This window comes from Charadrius vociferus, unplaced genomic scaffold, assembly GCF_000708025.1.
Source record: "Charadrius vociferus isolate BGI_N301 unplaced genomic scaffold, ASM70802v2 scaffold650, whole genome shotgun sequence".
NCBI lineage: Eukaryota > Metazoa > Chordata > Aves > Charadriiformes > Charadriidae > Charadrius > Charadrius vociferus.
The window spans coordinates 412,729-430,729 of NW_009646736.1; the positions used below are offsets into that span (position 1 = coordinate 412,729).

An 18,001-nucleotide genomic window follows, 5' to 3' on the forward strand; every position below is an offset into this window, starting at 1 on the left:
GGCCCGCCCCCGGCGCGGGGGCGGCCCCCGCCGCTCGGCGGTTCGCGCGTAGGTTGGGGTCTGCCGCTTCCCAGTAAACGGTCAGGAAGGGCTGAAAGGGGGAAACGGGAGAAGGCGATGTCAAGTTTTGTGGGAGGCCGTGACATCAGGTCGTCCGGAGCATCCCCAGTCCGCTCTCTGCTTCCCCCTTTACCCGCCACCCGCGGGGAAGCGCAGGCTGGCGCAGGGTCACCGGGACTCGCTGTTCCGCAGCGCCGGCGCTGCCGCGCTTCCCGCGCCCGCAGGCTCCTCACGCCGCCCGTTCGAAAAGGCGCTGCTGTCCCCGGCCTCGCAGGGTCGTCTTTCCTTCGGTTGTTTTCTTTTCTCTTGACGTTGTCTTTTTGCAGGTCTGGTCTGACTTTTTAGCCCCAAGTTTGAAGAACTTAGTTTTGAGAACTTTGCCTCAGTTGATTTTATATTATTTAAAAGCAGTTCTAGTCTTTTTAGTTTTATATGAGGCTTTACCTTTTATTTTACTTGTGTGTGAGAGAAAGAATGGAAAACTTGAGTGTGTTTTTTCTTTAAAAAAATACCAGCTTGAGTCCTAACTTTGAGAGGAAACCGATTCCTTCCAGCATACATTGCCTTAACTTTCTTTAGATTAACCTGTATGAATAGCAGAAAGTAACTGTAGGAAATGAATTGCTGCTTCTGTTACTAAACCAACATATACCTTGAAGTTCTGGTGGGATACGATGTTTTCTATGCAGATTACCTGTATGGTATAACAAATACTATGAAACGTTTTGATGGGGGGGGATTATTGTCATCCTGTTTAATTCCTTATGTATTTTAAGGTTATTGTTTCCCTTTCTTTTGACAAGCATGCGAGTTTTTAGTTCAGGGGGGATGTCTTTTTAAATGCTGCAGGTAGTTCATCAGACAAATCTGAATTGTTTTCTTGTTGGATTCTACTTTGTTTTTGACCACTGGAGGGCTGCAAAGAGCATTTTTGGGTAACAGTAGCTGCAATTTACCAGTATTTAGTGTTTAAAAATAGACATTTTAAGGGTATTTATATTGATATTTAAGTGTTTTAAGTTTTCACTTATTATTTTACACACCTTCTTTCTTACTATTAGATACCATCAAAGACAATAGTGCAGGATTAATAAACGAATTAACATATCTTGGCAGTGTATGTGGTTAGTATCTCATATACTTACTTCTGTGGACTATTCCTCCTCCCACACACCTGATCAGTAGAGGAAAGAAAAAAGGGGTTAGTTCAATAAGAATTTGGTGTTGCTTTCTCCTTGCTTCAAGCGTCCTGTTGTAGAGAGTAGCAAAAACAATCTAAGATAATGATTTCAAATCTTATCCTATCTCATCTACGTTGCTGTGCTCTGCTGCTCCTTGTTTTAAAAACAAAACCAATTGCCCCTCCTTTCTCCACATGTTTTTAAGGATGAGGAGAAGGATTATGGAAACAGTCCTGGTTCTCACCATTCGCTCAGTAGAAAATCACAATTACTTCCACAAAAGTAGCCCTAGGCTGCAAAAATTTTTTTTACCCTTCATAGAAGGAAAAAACCAAGACTCTGAAGTTTTCCATGGAAAAACAAACGTAAGAGGTAATGCTACAATGTTTAGTAGGTTCTAAGTTACAGAACTTAATCTGTGTATTAAACATTCATATGTAATTTGTGGCTTTGTTAGCTTTCTAGCAATTTGTTGACCCTGGGATCTTTGTCATAGGTTCCAAATAAATAACCGTTTTGGGCAGGAAAATGTTTTGGTTTTTTTTTTTTTAAAGTATTTTCAGACAGCTTTGTTCGATAAGACAGAGAGGTGCAAGTTCTGGTTTATTGGAAATGCATTAATGATGTCTGGAAATTGCGTGAACAGTCTCTCATGGTCTTCAGTTATGTAAAATAGAATTTGCTGAAGGGTAATTTTTTTTTTTCTTCCCCAGCACATTCAAAATTCATAGGTGCATGTGGTCGCAGACAGGGAGAAATTATACCTTCAGCGTTTCATTTTCTGTCTCTCCACAAATCTGTGCATAAGATAAGGCTAATCTTTTAAATTATTGATTATCTTATTCTAGTATTTACTATTAAACTACTCGGTGATGTCCTGAAAAGGTTGCCATATCCAAATTCCTTGTGAGACCCAATTAGTCAACCTTTCAAGTTTGACTGTATTTGAACTTCATCATTAACATAAACATCGTTTTCATCTTAATTTTTAAGTACAGATGAAAGCATCTGAGTGATCTGAATAACTAAGAATATTTGATTCCAATTAAATTAATTACATGGGCAAAACTTGAAGTCTTAGTCATTCAGGACACTTCCAAATCAATGGAACATTCAGTCCCACTTGGCAAGTCTATATGTGAATACATCTGATACGACTATCAGCAGTAGCAAAACAACTAACCCAGGGAGACAGGGCCAGCATATTGTGCATAAAAGAGAGCTTAAAGCCTGGGGGGGGGGAGAAATTGAAGGAAAATCTGAGGATGTGCTAGACAGATCCCAATTTCTGAATTTTTCTGCATAACACTGGTTACTTGTAACATTTTTTCACAGTAAATTATAATGAAATACTTTTCCATATCAGTTCAAAGGAGAGAGATAAAAAAAAACCCTTCTTTTCATCCTCATCCAAAATACATGAGAAGTTATGTTTGGCACACTGCTTAGGCCAGAAGCTGGGGGATGAAGTGCTTTCTGTCGTTTACGAAGAAACCTGGAAAAGACATGTATGTGGTATCATATTTCCGTTTTTCTCATCAATAAATGGAGATAGGAATATTTCTTTTCAAGAATGCTCCTTTTTAAAAAATTGTTTTGATTGAAAAGCAATTCATGCAAACTGACTCTTCTGTCTCAGAGGATAAAAGATTCGTCTGATTATGAAGTCTGGGTGTCAAGATAATGAAATGATTCAGAGGTCTCAAAAGACAAAAATTGGAGTATTTGATAACTGCTTTAGTATTCAGGTATTTCTGCATAGAAGACCGACAACTATATTTAAGTTGTCATTACAAAGCTAGAGAATGTTTGCCAGCCATAATCATACTGTTACCAGTTTTAATTGAATTATTTGGAAGGCTACCAAAACTGGGAACCTAAGAGCTTCAGAGCTTTCAAAGCATATTTCAATTGTGAGCAAAGTGTGCGCCACTTAAAGAACACCCCGGAAGGTATGTCTTTTCTCACCCAACAGTAAGTGGCGTGAGACCAGTGTGGAGTCGTAGTTCTGTCGCTTTTTTCCCTTCAAGGGACAGACCTCGGAGTTTGAAGGTGGTATCTGTATCTGGCTAGACCTTCTCATGGCCAAATTGCACACTTGAAAGTGGCCTCAGTTTTCTTCTTCTGCCTATTAATGATTTGGAGAAGTATGTGAAAGCTGATTAGAAGCTCTCAGAGGCGCCATCACCTTGTTTTGATTATTTACTATTTAACTGGAAGAATTTATTGATGATCCAGTACTCCTGTGCATCCATTAGGCATTAAAATAGCAGAGTGCAAATTACTAGTTTTATGTAATTATAGCTTGGTGTGTTATGAAACAGATGTTATTCCTAGGGCTCTTGAAAATAAAAAATCATGATGATGTTATTTAATATCTGATAAAAATGTTAGAGGGCAAATTTTCTCATACACTTTTTGTGTATCAGATTTTCTATGTCGGATTGACAGGATGTTTTGGGAAAGTAATTTCAAAAGTCTAATTCCAGCTTCAAATAGGCTTTCTTTCCGCCTTTTGTACGCATGTTGTTGGTCTCCTCTTGGTCCTCATTTTGACTTAGTTGCCTCAAAGTGATTTGTTTCTGTTTCTTTTGTTTCCAAGAAGGTTATATTAGAAGGCGGCAAATAGCTTGCCTGGCTCCTATAGAGTGTCTGAGTGGTGTAGCTAGCACTTCATTTAGTAGAGAGAGCTTCCCTACTGTGAAATAAGGAATGGGAAAATGGAAGATAAAATGTATTGTTTCTATAGCAAGCTAATTGCTAGTGTCCAGGGTAGTTCCCTGTTGTCCATAGCCTGTTTTTGCACATATGGAAAATAATCAAGTTCTGATATTCAAAACATGTTTAATGTCACTTAATGTTGTGTAAGTGTAATTTTAAAAGACAAATTGTGAAACCCTATAGTGGTGAGATTCGGCCTGGCTCGAATTTACAGTTTGTTTTTCTGTGGAGAGGACCATAAACTAAGTGTAGCTCTTAGAGACTTTTTTAGCCCTCAGGTATTCTTAAAAAAGAGGAGTCTGAAAAGAAGAGGTAGGGCATACATACAAAGGGATCTTTGACTTTCCTCTGTCTTTCCTGGTGATTGTGCTCAAGTGGCAGTTTCTCAGTCTCTTACATGTCTTATCCCTTTTGATTTATTAAACCAAAATTATCAGAAAAAATAGTCTTCAAACAAGTTGCAATCGGTTTTAACGGGATACTTTAGAGGACAGTAACAGAGTTGGAAATTACATTTTCAGCTGGAGAAAAATCTTTGAGTTTGGATGTTGCACTTCAAGTAGAGTCTGGACCAGCTGGAGTTGGTTCCAATAGAGAACAGTGAGATTGATAAGGCTAGACAAAGTGACCTGACATGCTGAAGGAGTTGTTAGCTGAATGAAGAAGAATGGAGGGACATGCAAACAGTTTTCAGGCATATAAAAAGCTCCTGCAAAGCAGAGGAGAAAATCATGTTCTCCATGCTCTCTGTGGGTAGGACAAAAAGTAAAGACCAACAGGAAAGGTTCAGAGTAGGCTTTAGGAAAAGCTGCTTTTATGATATTTTAGTGCCTTTAACTGGAGGGCTGTGAGAACTATTTGGAACAATATTAGCATATTAGCAATATTAGATCTTGTAGCAGGGAGGGGAATGGATGCAGTGGCGTCCTGAGGTCATCGTAAAACCTGAGTTTCAAACTACCCAGAAAACATTTCGTAGAGGAGAAAGAAAACACTTGGAAGCAATATGGACATTTAATAAAATGCCTTATCACCTGAGGTTCTGCTTCAGGCACGTTGTGCCATTCCTTGGCTTCTCTACAGTTGCTGACTGCGGAGTAGCAGCCCTCATGCAGTGGCAGCTGCTGCAGCTGTCCCTCTTGGGGATATTCCCACACTTATTTATGTGTTCTTCTAGGTATGACCCTTCTGTCGTCAGAAGGTATAGTGTTTGACAGCGATGTGAAGTAGTATCTCCTCTTCTGCTATTCTCTATAGTAGTCCACTGAATCACAATCTAGCAATAGGTGCTTGAATCAATTATATAGACTCTTCACATCTTTGATACCAAACAAACAAGCAACTTTATTCAGCTAATCTCCAAAGTGTTCTCTGTGGGAGAAGCTGTAGGGTGTTTTATGTGCTAAACCTTCAGATGGATTCAGCAAATGATTGTACAGCTTCATGAAAGGAGAAAAATATTCAAAATGTGCATAAAATACAAAGGCGCTACCTCTTTTTGAAGTGGTCTTATGTAACCTGCTCCTGGAGGCTGGGACACTCTCCAGGAGCAGCATTGTATGTGTTTTTATTCTTTTCCACAGTTGGCTGTTGTCAAAGACAGGGCTACTAGCTTCAGCTGTCTCTTGTTCTGCTGCAGGGGCACTCTGCCTGTGGTCTTCGCCAGACAGCCCAGTAAACGTGGGGGGTGTGACTTACGAAATTGGCTTTCTTGCTGAACACAAATTGTGGTGTTTTGCTATGGGTTTTATGCTGAATTTTAAAGAACATCCTAGCTTATTTGAGACTTGGCACACTTTTTTCATTTCTGTGAACGCAAGCTTTAAGTAGCATGCTGGCAAGCCCATATTGAATCCTATATGTGTACCTTTGATAATTGCAGCTGAGATAGGAGGGTGACTGGGAATCTGGAACCCCAGTCTGTTAAACTTCAGAATCAGAGAACAGGTGAACCTTGTTGACAAATTTGAAAAGTGTGAGTCGAAGTAATAAGTGTAAAAAGAGAAGACAGTTTGAAAAGAACTAGAGGTGGAAAAAAGAAGCATAATGTCAAACTTCAGAAAGGCATTTGTTGTATCAAAAAGAAAATATTCTCTGACTACAGTTAAAGTTTGTGGTTTGATCCTGTTAGACTTTTATCTATGAGTTTAAGTATGTTGTGATTATTTAAAAATAGAAAAGTTGTCATGATTTGGAAAGGGTGTTTGTAAAAATAAGTTACAGGGAATTTTGCAAGAGGCATTTGTGGCGTGATTTGAAGAGTTGTTAAATCTGTCACTCTTCATAGAGGCAGGGTTACTTGTCTGTCACTTTACAGTGTAATATATAAAGCGCTTTCTGTGGCATCATACACTTCCCTGTACTCCAAGTTACTTCTTGCAGAACAGCATAACAGGATGTCTGGTGTATGATTTATGTAGTGTTCAGAAAACGTGTATAGAAGTATGCATATATGTTTGCTCTATATTTATTTTAAACAGATTTAATTTTATATACATACATATGTGCCTATATAGTTAACTGTGGGGTATAAGAAATTATACAAATATGAAAGAAAACTTCACAATTCGTTTTGCGTTCCACATCTTGTGAGGCTGCAGCGTGCCAAGATCCTTGAATAGGATGTGCAAGACTTGCTGGGTATGCTTTGATACCATTATTTCTTCAGAGTAAACCCTACTGTTCAAAGGAAAAAAAACCCTGAGCCTTCATTTCTGTGTTGTTTACAGCTTCATGAACTCTGTTCATGTAATCTGGTTTCTTCTGAATGACTGTGAAACTGTAGAGTGAGAACTTGTGTTTTCAGTTTTATATTCATCTGGGTATTTAAGCATGCTAACAACTACACCCAGTTGGAGAGAATTGTGCACATTGACTGTGGGGCTTCAAGCAAGCATCAACAGGATGCTTGTAATGCTCGAGTGTTTTGTTTCCTTTTATGAACTGCAAATTTACTGTATAGATTAGATTAATATATAGATTAATATAGATTAATGAGGGGAATTCAAATATTGAAAATATTTAAGTGTAGATTTCTAAAGTGTACCTTAGGAGAGTTCATTCTAAATGACTTCCTATTTCTTTTGCTGTACATGTTGCAATAAAAATGAATATGATGACTGCTTATAGCTGTTGAGTAAGGGAATGAGTTATTAAGAATAAGTTGTTAAAACATTAAACGTCTAAACTACAAGCAACTTCTTGATAGAATCAGTATAAATGCTCTAGTCAGAAGATGGATATGTATGTCTAACTACATCAGTTAATTTGACATGTATCATTCTCAATAACTGACATTTTAAAAAAAAAGTTCAATGTTTAAGCCACATTGAATCTAAATGGGATTATCCCCTCCCTGCCTCCTGAAATCCTACTTCATGTGAGAGATGGACAATTCTTAAAATCTGTCTTTGAAGAAATTGCTCTGGTTTCTGTAACAATCGTTTAGTTCTGTTGCTTGGTGGCAAAATATTCCTGCTTTTGGCTCTGTGGTATAGTTGGGGTCTGTATGAGATGTTGAAGCTTGGCAGCAATGAAGCAGACGGTAAAAATGGTACATGTTTTTTTGGCCCTTACGGAACTGAGTGTCCTCAAGATTGTTCATCTGGAGTGCAAGTTGTCCAATATATCATTTAGGACTACTGGACTATGAAAGAGGATTTTGCCTATTATCTAAAAGCATTTTTTGGAATTGGATATAAGAAGTGTATGTGCTGAATTACAATTTATTTTAATATGACTTCTCTCTGTATTGATTGTAAAGATGGTTCTGCATGGAATTGCAGTTTCCTAGTGGTTAATGCTGTTATTTAGATGTTTGGGCTTTGTATGTGAAATCTTGACCCTGGTTAAATCAATGCGAGATTTGGAGTGTATCTCAGTGGAATCGGGGTTTCATCCTTTGTGTGTTTTAGTATAAATGTAAACAGTTCTTTCAAAGCTTTTAATGTTCTTCCACTAATAGTTACCTTTAGCCAAACAGGAGGAATGTTTGATTTGATCTCTTTCACTTTATGGCTTCCTATGGTATAACTGTTTTCATTGAGTCAATAGATCAATTCTTGTTTCTTTTTTTCTTTTCAAAGTGCTTTTATTCAACTTAAAACTATTATGTGAAGTGTTGACCAAGATGGCTGTCCTACAGATTTAACTATGGTAATTCTTCACCATGTTGGCTTTCAAAATACCTGTAATGAAGCAGTCTGTTTTCCTCTCGTTTCCTCATTGACTGTGTTCCATCCCATCCCCATGATTCCTGTCTGTTACTAGTTAAATACTGTGAGTGAAGACAAGCAATGCTTTGGTTTCCCAAGATTTCAGTTGTACTCATTTTGTCAAACTGTTTTTTGTTGCTGTTTTAAGTCAGACTAATCACTTGAAATTGTGTATCCTACATAGGGATAGTGCTTTTCAGCTTTTCTCATAACAATTATGAAGAATGGCATTTTATTTACCTTACTGCTAGTTCCCTATACATATCTTAGGAGAATTAAAATGAAGTGGGACACCTTTATTTTACTTGAAGAAAATTGCCATCAAATGGAAAAATTGTAGTGTTTTCTGATCAACATTCATCCATCAGTCGTTTGCTAGCAGATTAGAGTAAGTAAAATATGTGAGAAAAATTGGACTCTTATTTTGAGACTGATTTCTTCTTGCTTTCTGACTTGACTAGATTTTCTTCTCACTGAAGTATGCATGTGCTTATAAATACTGCGTGTGTATGCATGTGTTTCTGCATGTGCTGCACGTGTCTCTGACCATTATCAGCTTATAAAGATTTAATGACTAGAGAGATTTTTATTGACTTAAGATATTTGCTTTTTTTCCCTTAAAACCCCAGCTTCTGAAATCAAGTGACTAAGGAATTGTAATCTTTATTCCTTAAAAGTTAATAAACTCTACTTTTAATATGAAGGAGAAGTGAAAAGTTAATGCAGTTATACCACAAAAGATTATAAATGCAAATTAAGTAATGAACATTGCTCTTAAACTTTGTGGGGTTTTTTTTCCCCCCTACACTTGATTGTTTGAAATGCAATGAAAATATGACTGTAGCTGGAAAACATCACTCCACCTTGTCTGTTACAAAATTGCACTAATTGGGTTGAATTTCTCGGTTCTAACTGGAGCTTGCAAAATATGGGTTTGTGAAACAAAGTTAAAATAGTCTGTGAGCTGTCATGGTTTTTTGTGCGCTAGACATTGTTGGCTTCTAAAATCTGTTTTGGAGTTAGTTTCACAAAGGCTACTAGCAGAGGTCAATATATGACAGAATGCACTGGCAATTATATTTGAGGTATTTCTGAAGAAACTGTAGAGCAATCTTATTTGAAGGGCTTTTTTCCCTTTTCTTTTTCAGAGCTACTTAAAAAATTTCTGAACTACAGTTGAACAGATGGTATTTGCCATTGTTGTCAGTCTTAGGAAGAAAAAATGAACTTTTAAGATCTTGGTTAACAGAATTTTAAATTCGTGTTGAGAAGTAAAACCTAGAGAGATTTAAATCAGTGTGATTTATGCTAAGCTGTTTTAAAAAGTCTGCATTACGATAGTAGTCTATAGATGTAGCTAAGGTAGACTCACAAACTGTTGATTTTGTCATAAATGGAAGATCACTGGATACTGTAGTTGGCTTCCATCTTTTTCTTCCTCAAAACCAGCATAAACAGTATAGATGCATAAAACAAAGAACAAAATGCAATTATTTCAATGTTTTGCTGAAGCGAAAGGCACAAGAGAACACACACAGTTCTTGAGACTAAATAAGTTGAAGAGTAATATTTCAGGGCTTATTTTGGGAAACTGATTTCTTTTCTTCCCTCTGCACTCCGCCTTTAACTGTAGTCTTTGATGTCGTGGGGTCTGTGGTCCGCTTCCAATGACTGCAAAAATAATCAAGAAAAACAAGTCTATTTTCAGTAGGCTTGTATTACCATTCAGCTGTCCATCTCTGAATTTTCAGAGATCCACCAATCAAAAAGTATTGGAGCTACTTGTGAAGAGTAGCAAAAATATCTGAGAGAATATTTTTGGTGGAAATAACGTGACCTCAAAAAGTGTCAATCTGTTAGTTGGATATGGAACTGTTTCTAATTATAAAACATTTTGTCCAATATGAGTCCCTTCTTTTATACCTTAAATTTGATCTGTGTAGGTTTGAATATAAAATAAAAATTCTTACAGGATTCAACATGTCAGTCTTAGTAAACAAATAATAGTCACTGAACTAATTTGTAATTTGCAAACTTAAATTGTTCTCTGCATGCTTCCAAATGTTTTTAAACTTTAAAAAAAAAATATATACTTGAAGCCTCTTAAAGCATTATGGTAGGAGTTTCAGTCTTTTCACTAACAAGCTGGAAAAGTATACCTGTAAAAAGGGGATAAAATTTCAGGTGGCATAAGTCAACAATGTCATTTTAAGCCGGCTGTGGTCCTATATTAAGGATATGATTGAATACAGAGGTTTGGTTGATTTTGTGGTTTTTGGTTTGTTTTTTTTTTTTTTTTAAACTTGTCAGAAGTTTCCAAAAAAGCATTCTGTGTAATTTTTCTCACTTCAGATCTGTCTGAGAAAATTCCAGATCTGTCAGGAATTTTTTGCGTGCTTATGTATCGGGGGGACAAATGTTGAAAGTCTAATTATGTCTGCCTTTTGTTATGAAACTTGCTTCAAAAGCTATTAACCCTTACCTTATTCTGTGCATCTGGAGCTAAACCAACAATGGTAGGTTTTCTTGCATCATAGAAACAACGTGGGGATGCAGTGCTGGTTGCGCTCTGCAGGTTGCAGATCCTGTACTTAACGCAGGATTGCAACACTTAGCTGGTTGTGTTGGATTAGGAGGTAGCATGGAAGGTGTGTTAGGACAGAGGTGTCAACAAAATGTTATGTGGTCAATTTCTATGATGTTACAAATGCCTCTTTGTTTTCTTTTTTTCAAAGACCACTTCCCACAAACAGAAGTACTCTCCAGTAGCAGTGTCGCATTGTGCATCTTTCCTTTCTGCAAGGGAGCATCGGTTGGCACGTGGAATGCATGCTGGCTAAATGGGCAAGCAGAAAAACATGGTGTTTGCATGTCTGCAGGCTGCCTTCATGTCTCCAGAACACTTTACTGGTTCTTGGGGGTGTTAAAATGTATGAACAATATGTACACAAGTATTTAGTGAGGAGGAACTGGCGTGATGAAGATAAGCAAGGGTTATACCCAAGGAGAAAAGGTTAAGTTACGGAGTGCTTGGAGAAGTAAATTGACTGTGCAACTGAAAGGTGCCTTTATTTGGGAAGTACTTTCATATGAGATAATCCTGAAAATGGTAGTTGTGTCATAACTTTGGGGAATATTTACCTTTTTCCAAAGGCCAAAATGACATTTGACAAAATGAAAAGTTGTCTCTCTTGTTTCCTAGTCTCAAAGGGTATGTATTCCTTAAGCTATAGCGGAATTTACTAGGGGATAAATGCAGTAATCATTTCTTAAACCCTCCATTTGAATATGAAGGAAGAGCGAACCCATTCATAGTTTAGCTTAACCTTCTTTGGAAATATTTGGAACCGAACAATATAAATGCTTTCTGTGCAGAATAAGGTTGTGTATGAGGAAGTCTTTCACAATAGCCATTCCAAATACATCTTATTTTGTACAATAGACAACATTTAGTTACCGCAAGATCTCAGGTGGGGGTGGAGGGGGGAGCTTGGTATTTGGGTAAGCAGATGTTGGGAATTCCAATACTGCGGTTCCTAAGGCTTCAGTGCTTCCAGCATTACAAACCCCAACATACAGAAAGGAGCTGGGAGCCAAGAGCCTTGGTGTTCATGAGCTCAGTGTCCAAAGATTTCAGATTGATGGAAAGACGTTGAAATTCTGTAAGCTTTTGAGTATTTAGCCTTGACTGTATTTTAAGGAGTGGCTCTCATTGAGGCTGCAAATCCTAAAAATAAATTAGGACAAGTCAATAATGTGTGTTATGGAAAATTATAATCAGCTTCTGTTTCGTTGGAAGCTAATAAACCCAATATATTTTTGCAAGACTTGCCAATCTTGGGAGATTAGTGTTTTAGTGAAGACCTGAGAATAGGTAAGGCGTAAACTGGCATACAGGAGGAAAATAAATAATATTCTATCTTTAAGTTTACCTCTGTTCTAAAACACCTTCTATGAGGTGCCGATTGTAGCGTTATTGTAAGGGATTTTTGAGTTTGCAAAACGTTTCTTGGGTATCTTTTTCCAGATCTTGTCTGACCCAGTTCTTTTAGGCTGACTCCACATTAGAGATTTAACTAGTATTCCACATAAGGAATTACTCCGATATAAATTAGGATAATCCCAGGACACACTCTTGACCTTTTAACTTTGCTGCTGGAATGAGTATAGTGGCTATGTTGAACAAAGGAGGAAATTGAAGGCCAGATATTGTACAGGGGAGTTGAATCACCTGGGACTGGGAAAACACTGGCTATAATCTGCATAAAGGGAGCTATTTGCAGTCTTTTCATGTGTATAATGTGCTGCTATCTTTCTCAGCTGTTGTTGCATACACGGTAGGAGAGATTTGATGATGGGGAGGGGAGGCAAGCAAGGAAATGCATCGTAGGAACTTCCAGAAGAACAGTGCCCGTGGCCTGCTATTGGTGAATTATCTTGCCTTGTAACAGCTGTGCTAGTTCCTCCTCACAAAGGGAGAAAGGGGATAGGAGCATGTGGGGCACTGTATTCTATTCTTGCTTCCTTCTTTGCATCCCAAGAGATGTCATTGTACATTATAAGTCTCCAAAGGCTACGTAACTTTGAGCCAAAGGACTTTGCAGTTACAGAAAAGTAAAGTTCTTCCTGGTTGGCTTGTAATCCTTTGGCTACTTTCATGTTTGTTATTAAAATTACATCTCAAATCAGAGTTCTAAATGTAAAATTTAGTACGAACTTTCTGAACTGTGCAATATTTTCCTGATGCATATTATTGTATATAGTAAGTATCAACATTCAGCACCTTGTGAACAGTATGAGACCCAGGAAGTGGGGAAAAAAATTAACGAGAACCTGTATCCTTTCACATTCTCAAACATGTTAAGGTTAATGTTTTGTAAGGTGGGGCTTTGCTCCTAACTTAGTGCTTGTTGTTACAGGAATTGGATCTGAAATGTGTGTTAGAACAACTGATACAGCTTTCATTTCCTTAGTCGTAAGTCATCTTACGTTTGGTTTTCCCGTTATTAAACGGAACTAATTGCCACCAGCTTTGTATGACCCCTTAGATGGGTAATATGCTTTGTTCTAAGCTCTGGAGTGCACATAGCAAAATTCTGAGGGTGACTTCAGTCCTTCATCTGGAAGGCACTTCATATGCTTTTCAAGATACCTGTGTCAGAACAACAATTGGACCTACCTTGGGAGAAAGAGTTCTCATAAACATTGATTGGTTTAATTGTATAAGAGCTCCAGGGTCATGTGCTCGCACCACTGTTTTTTTTTCTTAGAGATGTGTTTGATGGAGAGTGAACATGATCACAGAGTTGCAGAAGAAGAGTGGAGATGTCATTGTCAGCTTATGTATCCAAATGGTTTCTATGGATAGCGTGACCCTGAAGATTTGCTGCACAGTTCACTGCAGTGGTTTAACTGAAGACAGTTTTGCTTCAGGAGAATTTCAATGCAGTATTTATTTTACAGTAAATGGGGGAAAAGGTTTGTACTTGTTCTTCTGGAGGGGGAAAACATTATTCTGAAGTATACATTTACTTCAGTGGTATATCAGCTCACATTGAAATCAATAGATCTTTTTATTAACTATAGAAGAGTTGAATAAGGCCCTGTGTGTAGACACTTGTTAATCTGCAAGTTTGCATGCAGAGGTTCGGAATGTCAACTAGAAATTATGTGGACCATGTTTCATAGCCTTTGTAGGAAACAATGTTCTGCACTTTTTGTGACCTAAAATAGAAATATAGTAGGTAGTACACTTGAAAACCCAACAAACCACGTAGGATCATGCTTCTTTGTGTTTGCAGAAGTGATGGAGAAGGTTTACCAGGGATATCTGCAATACTTTTATGTCTAGGTATGCATATGATAAAGTGAAACTTCTGTGTGACCAGTGAAACATCTGACTGCTGCTGGAGATGAGTATGTTCTATTAATACTAGGGAGTTAAGCTGAACAGTAGAGAAATAAAGAATGCTTTTGATGGGGTTATTTTAGAATAAATTCTCATCAGCTCCTGGCTGCAATATCTTAGGGTTAACTTGATGTTACTTATGAATTGCTATGTATAGCATGTCTAGCATGCCGCTGCATACACAATGTTTTTGAACATCACTGGAAATACCATGCAAGGGTAAAATTTGGCTTTGTACACTTACATGTGCCTCTGTTGAAATCCTGCTGTGCGTGCATATGAAAGGTATGAGCCGGCAGCCCTAGCAACTGTTATTCTCTGCTTATATAAGAAATGTGAAACAGCTAAGGACTCGTGGCCCATCTTGTTTTCCTAGCACTTACAGCAAGAGTTAAATGAGATTTGTCAGTTCTTCCTCTGTATTCAGACTGGGCTTCAATGTCACCAGTATCAATGATTTGTTTGTTTTTTTTGTTTTGGTTTTTTTCATTCAAAGTGGAGATATTGGCTTTCTTCTTACTATATTAAGACTATAAACTCGCTTTACGTATGCTAATGATTCACTTTTCCTGCTATAATTCTTGAACAAAGTGTCTTTTGTGAATTTGGGCTTGGGGTTTCAAAAGCATCTAGGTATCAAAATCTCTTTCAAATTGTAGGAATTGTTCCTGAATGTAACTAGGTATGTTTGTAGAATTAGCTCAAATTCCATTAAAGTTCTCTGTGTTCTTTCTTTCCTTTTCCTTTACAAGAAGGACAAATAATTTTTTTTCGAGTTCTTGTTAAGGGTATTAACTTCTGGATGGCATAGTACTGCTGAAGAGCTTTATTTGCATAACAAATCAGTAGAATGCAGTATTGATTGCTGTTCATGAGTACCAACATTCAATGAATAGCTTGGAAAGCTAATTAAAAGTTATAATTTATTCATTTTTTTCTATTTAATGTTTCTATTTCCTGTCAAATTGTGAACTTGTTTTTTGTCTTCATTTTTTAACAATAACTTGCCTTCTGTACAGTCAACTTTGCAGCCTCTTTGTGAATTGTTCACATGAAAAGTCATGGTAGGTGGGCTGAAGTTTCCTGGGGCTTGTTTATACCCTGTTTGTAACTCGGCTAAGTGTAATGAGAGCACATTTGCATATTTCATGGCTTGTTAACATTAGAGAGTAAATTTTTTTTAGTTTTAAAATTATAGAAAAGTGGAAAAGAACAAGAGTTGATTTACTTAAAAATTTTATCTTTACGTTAGTCAAGGTTGTAAATCTGTTTACAAATCTTGTGTCAAATTACTACCTGGCCAAGTAACATGGCTGCTAGTGATGTGTTGGAAAGTGTCTTTATCGCATTAGATTTACCCACCATTTAGTTTAGCAAACATATTTTAATGGGCAGGAGAAGAAAACAATGATGATATTGTCCCTGGTTTTAGAAGTCTTTGAGATGAATATTGTTTGAGGCTGTGAGAGTGTACTAGAAGGCATAGCTTTATGCTTGTCCTAGGCTCATATTTTTCCGATGTGGCTGGAAAATGCTGTTTAGCCTACCTAGACCTTTCTCTGTTCTCTTGTTCTTAAGATGCTGACAACCTATTCAGGTGACCTATTTAATTGCCAAGTCCTTTCAGTCAGTGATGCAGTTCTTGACTCTATGGAGTTCGGTGTAAGTAAGCAATAAAGCATTTCGCACAGGAGACCATTGTTGTCATTCCTAACTCATCCCAGTGAACTTTTGATTGCATCCTAACAAAAGTAATTAACATCACGAAGCAATTGGCAAGTGGGATATTAAGTGGGATTTATGAAAATAGCTTTTGCAGAAGGAAAATTGTGTTATTAAAAGACTGAAAAGGAGGTTGATGATTTATTCAACGCTGTGAGCTTAAGATGCTTACTGTTTGTTTGATAGACAAGGTTGTTTCTCAGCATGGTACTCCGTTCTGAAGAGAAGATGGATTTAAAAAAGTTTCATCAGCCATACATCTGAATGCTGCTGATAACAGGACAGAATTCACTGCATGCATTTTGTGCAGGTTTTTTGTGTTATAACTCAGAAACCTCTCATACAAAATGTTGCACCAGCAACTGAGGGAAATGACTCAGTCCAAGGCTTAGGCTTACTTAAGATGTATATATTGCTGATTAGAATTTAAATGTATTTGCTAAGTCTTTTATAAAAACTCTAGAAAAGGATTTTCATGCTGCTAGGTCTTTTTAAAGACATTTAGAGGAGTGACTTATGAAAGTGTTTGCCATTTTAAGTTGACTTCTTGAAGAAAACTAATACGATTGGAGCACTCAGAAATTCTACTTTAAAAATATTGTGCATCATTGCTACATACCCTTTATTATTTCTATGTATGTACATAGCTTGCATATTCTGAACATAAACATTATTGTATATGGAGTTCAACTGTGCTGTTCATTTCCCTTTAGAAGTAGATGTGGTGGATCCATAGTGCAATGGACTGATGATTAGTTTTTGGCAACTTTTTCTGTAAAGGAGAAGGGTGGATTTGGTAACTTGTTAATATTTCATTTGAAATTCTTGCAGGCAAGATGTGTAAATAGTTTGAAGTGCAGACAATCTTAGATGTGTCTTATGCATTTCCTAATGACTTGGTGAAAAGACCAGCTTTTTAACATCAAGTAATGCTTTCCTTTTTGTTATACAATATTTATGGGTTTTGTTCTGTAATCAGATGGCTCTTGGAATTAATATGTATCAGATTCTAATCCCTTCAATTATGATGACTAATGCCTTTTCCTATTCTTTTTTCCTCATTGAAGTCAGTGGGGTGGCTTGTGAATGAAGTTGAAAGTAAAGGGATCAAAACTGGACTTTGAGTTGTAAAATCATAATAGAGCATGTTCTGCAAATCCAGACTAGGGTCCAAGGCAGTACAACACAATATGCTCTGGATTTTTCAAGGAGGTTATAAACCCATATTTCTCAATAGGATGACTTTGCCTTAGAACTTGCCTCAAAACATGGCACTGGAAAGAAGGAAGGCTCTGGGTGCAGGGCTAAGACATCGCTCATGAAAGACTCTGGATTTGCTGTTCTTTGTGCTTCCTACTTGGTTCTATGAGATTCCATGGGCGGGATTTTGCTTGAAGTTTATTTTCCTTTGCTGATTATTCTTTGTGACAGAAGTGATGCAGTTTCTATTTTAAATTTTGCACTTTCAGATGGGCCATATTCTGTGAACATCTGCCTGTCATCTGTTCTACGCTACCAGGCCATTTCTTCAGATGTTTTCACTTTGTAGCCGGTGGAGTCAAGAAGGAGGTGGTGTGCAAGGAAAGCCAGCAGTGCATGCTTTCTCCTCCGGAGCCAGAACATGGGCTTTCCTGGTTCCTCCTGATGTTGTGACCAGGCAAAATAATCTAAATTCTGTCATAAACTAACTGGGTGGTGAGGGTAGAATGAATATATTGTCATTCATTCTCAACTCTGTTTTTAAAGCAAATGTTGAAAAAAAGTATCTTGATATACAGAGTAGCGTGATGAAAACTTGGTTATTTTCTACTGAAACTTATGAAGAAAACAGCTTCCGCAGCCCAAACGCCCTACCCGACAAGGTTTAGTTAGCTTGAGGGTACTGAAAGTAGTCGGTTCTTCTCTTGATTTCCATTTTCTCTCCTCTTACTGTCGTACAATCTGGAGCTGTCCTTAATGGCATATGTTGGAGACTTTCCCTTTTGAGTGCAGTAAGTCAATTGCATTTCGAAACACTGATGTGGAGACTGTATCAGCAATGCTGGCACTATGGGTTTTTTAGTCCCAGTCTACAGTTCTTCCCATCCTTTCCCTCAGGATCTTGTACTATTCCTGAGAAACAGTTTGGGATTTTTTTGTTCAGTGTTTAGGTTGTGTTGGGTGTGTGTTTTTTTCTTTGGTGACTCTGGTAGCTT

General features: G+C 37.5%; 1 protein-coding gene across 1 annotated transcript in view; it reads left to right on the top strand.

The window, feature by feature from the left end:
- Positions 1–117: 117 nt before the first annotated feature.
- CLSTN2 (calsyntenin 2) overlaps positions 118–18,001 on the top strand; it is a 380,503-nt gene continuing 362,619 nt past the window's right edge. Inside the window, exons 1-2 of the mRNA XM_009890154.1 lie at positions 118–310; positions 3,101–3,193. Coding sequence (XP_009888456.1) covers positions 118–310; positions 3,101–3,193 — 286 coding nt within the window. The remainder of the gene's footprint in view (positions 311–3,100; positions 3,194–18,001) is intronic.